This window comes from Psittacula echo (assembly GCF_963264785.1).
Source record: "Psittacula echo genome assembly, chromosome: 1".
NCBI lineage: Eukaryota > Metazoa > Chordata > Aves > Psittaciformes > Psittacidae > Psittacula > Psittacula echo.
In genome coordinates, this window is record NC_137735.1 from 78,780,494 (window position 1) to 78,790,448 (window position 9,955).

General features: G+C 61.2%; 2 protein-coding genes across 2 annotated transcripts; both read right to left on the reverse strand.

The window, feature by feature from the left end:
* Nucleotides 1-225: 225 nt before the first annotated feature.
* LOC308232896 (uncharacterized protein) lies at nt 226-3,753 on the reverse strand (the record flags this gene model as incomplete). The annotated part of the gene is made up of 4 exons (XM_080639184.1): nt 226-1,614; nt 2,397-2,613; nt 2,925-3,574; nt 3,623-3,753. The coding sequence occupies 4 exons, from the start codon at nt 3,751-3,753 to the stop codon at nt 1,449-1,451; spliced, it is 1,164 nt and encodes a 387-aa protein (XP_080495310.1). The 3' UTR covers nt 226-1,448.
* Nucleotides 3,754-3,771: 18 nt separating this feature from the next.
* BTC (betacellulin) lies at nt 3,772-7,711 on the reverse strand (the record flags this gene model as incomplete). Its single annotated transcript, XM_080630794.1, has 5 exons — nt 3,772-3,877; nt 4,164-4,310; nt 4,415-4,532; nt 4,754-4,849; nt 7,639-7,711. The coding sequence occupies 5 exons, from the start codon at nt 7,709-7,711 to the stop codon at nt 3,772-3,774; spliced, it is 540 nt and encodes a 179-aa protein (XP_080486920.1).
* Nucleotides 7,712-9,955: the final 2,244 nt, after the last annotated feature.

Sequence of the window (9,955 nt, forward strand, 5' to 3'; positions counted from 1 at the left end):
GCTCAGTGGCCGAAGAAACCTCCTTTTTGGAGGAAATTAGGCTAAAAAACCCCCACAAAATAGCTCAGGGATACCGAGAGCCAGGAGCTCTCGCGAGACCACGTCCCCCGGGCGGCGGACGCTAGGACCCAGCGCCCGAGAGGCAGCTCAGCCGGCAAGCCCCGCCCCACCACCCTCTGCGACTCCTGCCCCTGAGGGCGTGCGCGGGGCGGGGCCTGAGGGTTGGCCCGTCCGGCAGCCATCTTTGAGCGTCCCGCTGTCGGCGGTGCCGGTTCTCTGGCTGCCGGGGGGTAAAGCCTGGCGGGTCGGTGCCAGCGCTCTCGCTTGAGCCGTCCGCTGGTTCCCCGATCCCTTCCCGAGCGCCCCCCGGGCTCGGGGACTGGGGCCGGTTTGGGGCTTCATCGGAGGCTGCGGCTCAGCAAAGCCCTGCAGAGCGGGGACCGGCCCCTGTCGGTGCAGCGGATCCAGAACGAGCCCCCCGTTCCCCGGACGTGGCTACCGGGGACGGTCCGGGGCCCGCTCCCTGAGAGAGCTGAGCCCTGCGGGGCTGGACACCGGCTCCGGGGCCCACGTGGGGCTCCCCGAGAGCATGGGGCTGGTCCCGGAGGAGAGCACCCCGGGCCCCGGCACACGCTCCGAGAGCGGAGACCGAGGGCTGAGCCTGGCCTGGAGCTGAGACATTGAAGTCCTGAGCATTGGAGTTTGGAAGCCAGCCGGCTCCTGGGACCGTTCCGGGTTCAGAAACAGAAACCGAGTCCTGCGGTTTGGGGGCTCGAAACCTGGGTCACTAAAGCCAGATTTGGTGCTCAGAAATGGAAAGCAAGCCCAACGCGTTGGAACCCGGCGCATGTGGTCGGTTCTGGGGCTCAAACAGAGCCCTAGTTCTCCGTTTAGCTGCTCAAGAAACAGGTTCAGAGCTTAGAAACAAAACTCCCATGTATGGAAGTCTTGCCATGACTCGTTGGGCTGATGCTGGGGCTCAGAAACACAGACCAGGTCCTGACTTTTGCTCCTCAGCACCACGTGTTTGGAGGCTCAGGAGGGTGCTTCGGGACCTGGGGCCAAGGCTCTGCAGCATGGACCCAGCCAGGCATTTCCCGGCTGCAAAACGGAGCCCTGGGGTTGGGCCAGGGCCCAAGTCCTGCACCTTTGGGCTCAAAAGCAAGACCCTGTTGGGTGGTTCTGAGGTCAAAGCCAGGGCCGGGCTGGATGGGGTTGGGCTGTGGGAGCGGGGTAGGCTGGTGCAGGGATGCCGGCCAGAGGAGGTGTCCAGTCACTTTGGTCCCCGAATGCTAGGACACCCAGCATGCACTCGCCTGAATTCAGCATCTGAGGTAGTCTCTGGGGTGAAAGGTGCTTTTCACACTGGGTTTGGGCTTCAACTCTATTTACTCAAGGCATGTACAACCACTTGGGTGCTCGTTAGCCCAGGGCTGGAGAGCGAGCAATTATGACAGGTCATACTCATCTACATATGGTGACAGCAATTGATTTACGACTTGGCCATAAGCCAGACTTAGTTCAACAAGCACAAGCAGGTTGAAGCAGCAGCTGGGGCTGGAGATGGACACGAGCTGCAGCTGCAGTGGAACTGGACCCATCCAGGAGCTGGGCCTGAAAAAAAAGGAGGGCAGAAACAGTGTCCCGAGCCATAAATGAGCTGAGCCTGAAAGAAACAGGGACCTGAACCAACACACAAAACTCCAAGCACACAACCCACCTGAAACTACCCAAACCCCCCCAAAGCTACCCCAAACCCCATGAAAAGCTACCCAAACCTACCCAAAAGCTTCCAAAAATACAGAGAAGCTACCCAAAAGCTACCCCAAACCCCCAACCTCTGGCCGTGTCCACACTGGAGCCAGGCACTCGCACTGTCACAGGTGGGCACACGCACGTCAGGCGGCAGCGTCTGCCTCAGCACACAGCTCTCGGTGTGGCTGGGGCTCCTCTGCCCATCCATGTGTCCATCCCTGTGCAGGGACAGACACGGCACAGACAGCTCCTGGCAGCACATTCCTGCAAAACGAGCCCTGGAGCTGCTCCCCGGCCAACCCCGGCAGCTCTGCCCGGCCCCATGCCCATGAGACAGCCGGGGAGGGAGAAGCAGGGCTGGGACCCCAGGAATGTCCCGGTTCTTCCCGGAAGGGCGGGTGAGTGCCAGGATCTGGCTGAAAACCCTCCGGCCCTGAGCGGCAACAGCGGCACAGACCGACCCCGGCAGCCTCAGATGGGGACCGGCACCTGCCAGTGCCGGGGGTCTGGGCCAGACTCCGGCAGGGCCTGCTCCCACCTCTCCAGACACCCTGTACGGGGACCCCGGTGCCTCCTGCGGCAGCCGGCGATTCCTCCGGAGCCATCTCCTCGATCCCACCGCACAGGGTCGGGGCACTCACCCCACCGAGGTGTCCTCACCGCTCGGGCTGTGCTCCTCGGTGAGGATGAGCTTTCCCCACATGGCACCACCCGGGTCAACGACAGCTCCCGAGGGATCGGCAGCACCGGGGCGGCCCTCTCTCCCCGTGCCGGGCCGGGCATCACAGAGCCACCAACGGGGCTCCGGAAGCCGGTGCGGGGCTCTGGGCCTCTGCTCCCACCGCAGCCTCTTTTGAGCTGAAAAAGAAGGGCTTATGTCAAACCACGGCTCCACTCAGAGCAGCCCCAGTGTAAACCAGTTTCTCCCAGCAGCTCCCACACTCACCAGCCCGAGCTCTCGTCAGGGCTGGACGGACGGAAAGCTCTGTCCTGCCGGAGCTGCTGCGGGGAAGGGCCGGGGAAAAGCAACAGCCGGTGCCCGCTCCCGGAGGAGGAAGCCCGGCAACGGGAGGGGTCACCGACCGCCCCGGGAGACCCTCAGCACCCGAGGAAGTCACCGGGAACCCATGGATGGTCCCGCCCCGGGAAGAGGGCGAGAACCCGCTCACCAGTGCCTACCGGCGAAGGCAGCCCCGACCCCGGTGCCTGCCCGTTTCCGTCGTGGTTCCCGGCAGGACTCCCACAAAGAAAGCCGGGGGCTGCGAGCAGTGGTAACCGGGCAGCGGCTAGTGCCGCCGCACCCGCACCGTAGCCCATCAGCGGAAGAACAAGCGAGGAAATAGCGCCGGTTCTGCCCACTTTTCCCCCGGTTTCCCTTGCTCGGCAACGTCCCGGGGTGTCGAGGCAGCCCAGGGCAGGCGGGGGCCGGCGTCGCTCTCGGTTCTCTGTGTCTGAAACCTCCCCAGAGGAGCCCCGGGAAGACGGGAGAGCGGCTCCTTCGGCCTGGTCTTCGGCTCGGACCCAGCTCTTAGGCGGCGGCGTCCGCTCAGCCGCAGGCAGGCGGGCGCGGCGGCAGCACCGGGAGGAGCCGTGGCGGGGCAGCAGCCGAGCGGAGCCCCCACGCACAGGGACCTCTTCCCGCGGCGGCGGCGCCCCCTGCTGGCCGGGGGGGGGGGGGAGGCGTTGCAGCCTCTGCTGCCCCGCAGTGCGGCGCCCCCTGGCGGACGCAGAGGGGCTGGGCTGCAGGGCCTCGGGGGAGCAGCGCAGCAGCCGGAGCCGGCGGCGTCCCCCCCGCAAGGACCAGTCGAGACACGGGCACCTTCCCGTTCACCCCTTTATTAACGCCGCAGTTAGTTTGAGCCCTCGCCATTCGAGCCAGCCGGTGCCGCTATCTGTCCGGGACCCGCCTGCAGGTACCTGGAGCTCCTGCAGAGAGAGGGGAGGGAGAGCGGCTGCCCCTCGTGGGGATCCTCCCGTTATCCCGGGATCAGTCACCATCACCAACCCCGTGTACCTTCACGCAATGCCTGTCTCCAGCAGGTCCTCGCTTTTGGAAGGCAAATTCTTGTTTAACGTCTCCATCTCGTCTGCCTTTCTCTTCCTGTGCTGCTTCCGACAGTGGCTTTGATGGGGAGTGGAATAATTAAAACCAAAATAAAACCCAAAAAGAAAACGAGGCATGGAAGTTTTGCTGCTCCTCCTCCCCCCACTTTCACCCACAAAAGCTCTGGTGGGATCATGCATGGTGTCCAGCTCCAAGGCAATGCCTCACATCCCCCCCAGCACCCTCAGAAGCCAGGGCAGGGACCCCTGAATCCAACCTCCTGAAGCCACTGGAGATGGGCAGCATTCCCCATAACCCAGGGCTTCCTCTTCCCGTGTCTCGCCCTGTTCCCCCCACCACGTACTGACTGCAGAGGCATGTGCAGACGACGAGGATGATAAGGGTGACGATGGCAGCAATCAAGGAGATGATGACGATCTGGCCCCGGTCGCCTCTCAGGTAGAAGATGTCCACCCTCTCGCAGCGAGCCCCCGTGTAGCCCCTCTCACACCTACCCCGTGGCACAGGGGAGGCAGAAGATGGGTTGGGTGTCAAAAAGCCCACCATGGTGCCCTCCTCTTCCCTCTCTGCATGTCCCTGGCAGCGGTGGCTTACACACAAGCCGGCGCCTTCTCGGCCATGAGGAATCGGCATCTCCCCTTGACGCAGTAGTGCTTGTATTCCTCCGGGCACCTGGAGAAGTGTCCCTGCCGCCTCAGCTGTGTCACATTCCCTGGGGTGACAAGGAAGACCGCCCCCCCGGGGGTTACAGTTCTCCTCAGAGAGCATCTGATCCATCCAGAGCCACAGGAATGTGTGTCCTTGGCTGTGGCATGCCGCTTCCCTGCGTGGCTGTGGTAGATACAACATCCATCCTCTATCCCAGCCCTCTGCCCTGCATTGCTCAGCTCCCATCCGGTGCCACCAGCTCCCCTAAGCATCCTTGCACCATACCCATGCAGCTCCGGGCTGTACCACAGGTAAATCCCTCCGTTCCGTGGTCAGTGGTGACATTTGTGTCAGCACCCACACAACCAAAAAAAGCCAAACCTGAAAGGCAACGGAGGTGGGTCAGGGAGTGAAGCTTGGCTAGAACATCACCACCACCACCCACCGCAGCCACTCATCCTGGCCTTGGCCATAGGGAGGGGACTGGCAAAGAGCCCCCACTTCCCCTGCAGCATTGGCTTGGCTGTTCCCCAGGGCGAGGAGAAGGGAAAGCTGGTCCCTGTCTGCCTCCTCCACCCAGCACCAGCGTCGTGGAGCCAGCGGGGAGGGGTTTAGGGGGCACGGCCCAGCCTGTGGGCAGCCAGCATCTCCAGTGCACAGGAAGGATGAAGGGGGGGATCCCCAGAGAGGTCCAGCTCCCTTTCTGAAGACCGTGGTCTTCTTGGCGCCGTTCAGCCTGGAGAAGAGAAGCTGCGTGGAGACCTCAGAGCAGCCTTCCAGTGTCTGAAGGGGCCTACAAGGATACTGGGGAGGGACTCTTCATCAGGGACTGTAGCAATAGGACAAGGGGCAATGGGTTCAAACTGAAACAGGGGAAGTTCAGGTTAGATGTAAGGAAGAAGTTCTTTACTGTGAGGGTGGTGAGGCACTGGAACAGGTTGCCCAAAGAAGCTGTGGCTGCTGCATCCCTGGCAGTGTTCAAGGCCAGATTGGTCGGGGCTTGGAGCAACCTTGGAGCAACTTGTTCTAGTGGAAGATGTCCCTGCCCATGGCAGGGGCTTGGAACTGGATGAACTTTAAGGTCCCTTGCAATCCAAACCAGTCTGGGATTCTGTGATTTTAAAAAGCACACCAGCCATGGGAGTGGGGAGACATGAGCGCTGCAATTCAGCACCCACCAAAGCCCAATTGCTTCCAGTGTCCAACAGCTAAATTCCCACCACAACATCACTCACTGCTGCACTGGGGCATGGATCGAGCTGGGAAAGAGGTAACCGTGCTCGCTGTGGCAATGGGACAAAGCTGAAGGCTGGCTCAGACCCAGCACGTCCCGACAGCAGCGGCAGTAACCGGATCGGTAACCAGATCGCTGGCATACCAGCACTGACTCAGCACGGTCCCGCTCCCAGCCCGGCCCTCCCCAGGGATTCACCCCATGTTGGTGGCACCCAGCGGAGTGGGGACAGGTCCTGCCTGGTGGGGCAGGGTGCTGGGTGTTCCTGTTCTGAGTGGGTGCGCTTTGCAGCTTGGCCACGTCAAGGCCTCCTGGAAAGGGGGAATGTAGGCACCAAGCCTGGGCAGCTGCATAGCCTGGTTCCCATGTTCCTACCCAGTACCCTGACAGCAGTGGAGAGGGTGCCAAGGCTCCGGTGTCCTCCTCATCCCACGGCAGAGATGTTCCCAGCACACACGTCCCTCCTGGCTATATATAGCTAACAACACACTTTGGGTAACAGAGCTGCAACAAGGACAGGGCTGAGCTTCTGCCAGGGCTCCTCCAGCTGAAGAATCCCGTCAGGGAGGGGATGCAGCCCCTTTTCGACCAGGCAGGGGGGTGAGATTTGCCTGATGGGAGCCAGGGATGAGCCACGGGGTGGTTTTGCCCCCCTCCCCCGGGAACCAGCAGGCAGCAGCACAGGGAGGGAGGCTGACTTCACCCCCAGTGACCGAGTTTACAGCTCAGCATGGAAAGATCCCCACCAAGACGAGATCCCCACCCTTATTGCAACCAGATGCAGATTTTGGCACCCTCTGGGCTGGCAGCCCCTTGGAGATGACAGCCCCGACGGCACCTCTAGATCCAGCGGTGTGTGTGGGGTGCCCCCCAATACCCTGAGCTCAGCACCTGCGGGTGCAAACAACTTCATCTCTGTGACACACTGAGAGCCCGTCTCTGCTGTGTAAGGCAGTCAGAGATAACCCAGGAACAAGCATCCCAAACACAGGGTTATTTTGCCATAACACCCCCAACACTCCCCTGAGAAAGCCCGAATTGCCGGAAAGCAACCAGCTGGGGCATCGCCTTGGCCTAATGGGCATCCCCGCCCCAGAGCAGGTCGGCCATCCTGGAGCTCTTTCTGCCAGCACAGGTTGGGCAGGTTTTGTCATGCACCAGCTCTGTCAAAGGGCCAAACCCAAAGTGCTTCAATGCCCTGGGTATCACAAAGCCCGGCTGATGTTCTGCTCTGCCTATGGGCAGGCGGCTGCAGCCAGCTTTTCGCACTTCTCAACGCACTTGGGAATAACACCGGGACACTCGTGCACTTGCTGAACAGGTATCGGCAGCCCCCCACATACCCGATCCCTGGCGCTGCCAAGGAGGCAAACCACGGGTATACCATGAGCAGTGTTGCATCCCAGCCCTACTCCAGGATCCACCCAGGACACCCCGGCTCCATCGTGGCCCCGAGGGATCCAGAGATCCAGAGCTAAGTTGGTACAGGGGAGCACTGGGATGGGACAGTGAGGATTACCAGCACAGGATATGGAGGCACATGGAGTGAGTGCAGGGAAGCAAGGGGGAGTACAGGGACAGGACTGGGCATGGGGGAAAGACTGGGATGGGATTGTCCGGGGAGCACGGGGAGTCACTGGGGTGGGACTGGAGAAGCGCCAGGGTGGTTACGAGGGTGGGACAGGGGCAGCGTCGGGATGGGGCAGGGGAACAGAGGGGGGATCAGCAGGCTGGGACTTGGGGGGGGTTGGGGGCAGCGGGATGGGGTAGCACCAGAACAGGCACAGCGGGGCATCAGGATGGGACCGGGAGGCAGGTGGAAGATCACCAGCGTGGCACCGGGGAGCAGCGGGATGGGACAGGGGCAGCACCGGGACTGTGTCGGAGCAGGGGATCCCCGAGCCGAGCCGCGCCGCGCCGGGTGCCCCGCGCTTACCGGAGGCGAGTGCCAGGCAGAGCAACAGAGTACCGGGGCCGCCGCCCGGGGCCGGGGCCGCCGCCGCCTCCATGCGCGCAGCAGCCTCCTGCCCGGTACCCGGTGCCCGGCTGCTGCCGCGGGGTGGAACGAGGGCGGTCGCTGCCGGCACAACCGCCCTCCTCCTCCTCCTCCTCTTCCTCCTCCTTCTTCTGTTCCTCCTCCTCTTTCTCCTCGAGCGAGCACGAGAAGCATCGAGCAGAAGCCTCACTCCAGCGTCTGTGGGGATTCAGGGAGCCAGAGGGACCCCCCCATCCCACCCAATCCCAAGTGTGGCTCCGGGCGTTCCACTCCTGGCTGTCATGTTATGAAAAGGGAGATTTATTCATAGCGAGCTGCTAAGAAAACAGCCTCCCAAAGCCCTTGGCAGGGAGTGACGGCAGCTACAAATTATTTTGTGAGGGGCTGTGCCTTGGCACAAGCCTTCCGCACATTGGCCTTGGGGTTTATTTTTTGCCTGGGAGAATGATTCTAGTCCCCTGGGATGATGTGTCTGGTCCCCTGAGTGATGTCCCAAAGAGGAGGAGAACCCCTCAGGGGTGATGGGATGCTGGCACATCACGTCCTGGCATCTGGGGATGCTCAGTGGGAATGCGGTGCTATGATGATGCTGTCCAGGCCCCAGGGAAAGCCAAAGAGCTTCTCTCAGCAGAGGAGGGCAGGCAGGGTGGGGTGGTGGGGCTGTGGCCTGCTCCATGTCATTACAGGCATGAAATAAGTGGAAATGAAACACTGGAAAGAACGGGTGACCTCAAACCACAAGCTGGCAGCTGTTAATGTAAGCACTGGCAGGCACCCAGCCATGCCATTTGGCCACTGGCCAAGGGGTGAGGGAGCTTCTGTCACCCTGGCCAGCCAGAAAACCATTTGCATGCTCCAGCATGCTGGTGCCGTCAGCCCTTTGCTTGTGGACACCCCAGTTCCTGGCTGGTGGTAGAGTAAGACCCCAGCCCCCCAGAAGCAGGCAGGGTGTGATAAACCACTAGAGAAACGTTGCAAAGCTCCGCTGGGGACAGCAGGGACTTGGGCAAGATAAGGGAAACCAGCAGCTGGCACTGGGATGTGAGATGGGACACCCAAGAGGAGCCGGCTTCATCCCCGTGGGGCAGGTGAAGGGAAGGAGCAGGCAGCAAAATCCTTGTGGCCACCAAAAGCAAATGGTCTTCCTTTGTCATCCGTCACATCTGGATAAAATTGAGGAGGAAAAGCATTTTAAGGAGCTTTTAAGAGAGCTGGAGCCCCAGGGCAGATGTCACCAGAGGTAGTGGTTTCACTTCTCCAGTAGGAATGAGGAATAGCTGGCAGAAGGTATCTCCAAGAAGGGACATCTTGCTGGCCCTATGTCCTCTGCCCTCACTGTCACCCTGAGTATCACATCTGCCCTGGGGAGGCCCAGGGACCTGTGTGGCCAGGCAGAGCTAGCCATCCTATGGTGACCAGGCAGGTGGGGCCCTGCCAATGAGACCAGGCAGAGGTGGCCATGCTGATATGATGAGGCAGAAGTGACCAGGCAGAGGTGGCTCTGCTGAGGTGACCATGCTGATGAGACTAAGAAAGGATGATCAGCAGATGTCACCATGCCAATGAACCAGGCAGAGGTGACCTGGCAGGTGCTGATGAGACCAGAGAGGGCTGATCAGGTACATGTGATATGCAGAGGTGGCAAGGCAGAGGTGGCTAAATGAGGTGGCTGTGATGATGAGACCAGGCAGAAATGACCAGGCAGAGATGGCCCTGCTGAGGTGACCGTGCTGATGAGATGAGGCAGGGGTGGCTGGCAGATGTGACTGTACCAATGAGACCAGGCAGATGTGACCGTGCAGGTGTGGCCCTCCTGAGGTCGCCATGTTGATGATTCCAGGCAGATGGGGCCATGCTGAGACCAGGCAGAGGTGATCAGGCAGATGTGACGATGCAGAGACGACCCTGACACCCAGTGCCATTGTGGGCAGTGGTGTCTGTGCCCAGCCCTGCCCTCTCCTCAGAAACCTCCTCCTGCCCATGGGAACATGCAGCATCTTCTGCAAAAGAAAGCCAAAGCAAGGGCTGGGAGACCAGCAGCAGTGGAATCACGCAGCTCCCGTGTTCCTGCAGCCATACCAGAGTTATTTTTCCACCTCCCAAGCAGAGGAAAGGTTTCAAGGAGAGCTGAGATGCTGTTCAATGTATGCCAAAGGCAGCTGGCAATCTGGCCGCTCCAGAAACACCAGCAGACTTGGATTTTGTGTACTGCTGTTTTAGGCCTGAAGCCAGGACCCATCCCGAGAACGCGCCACAC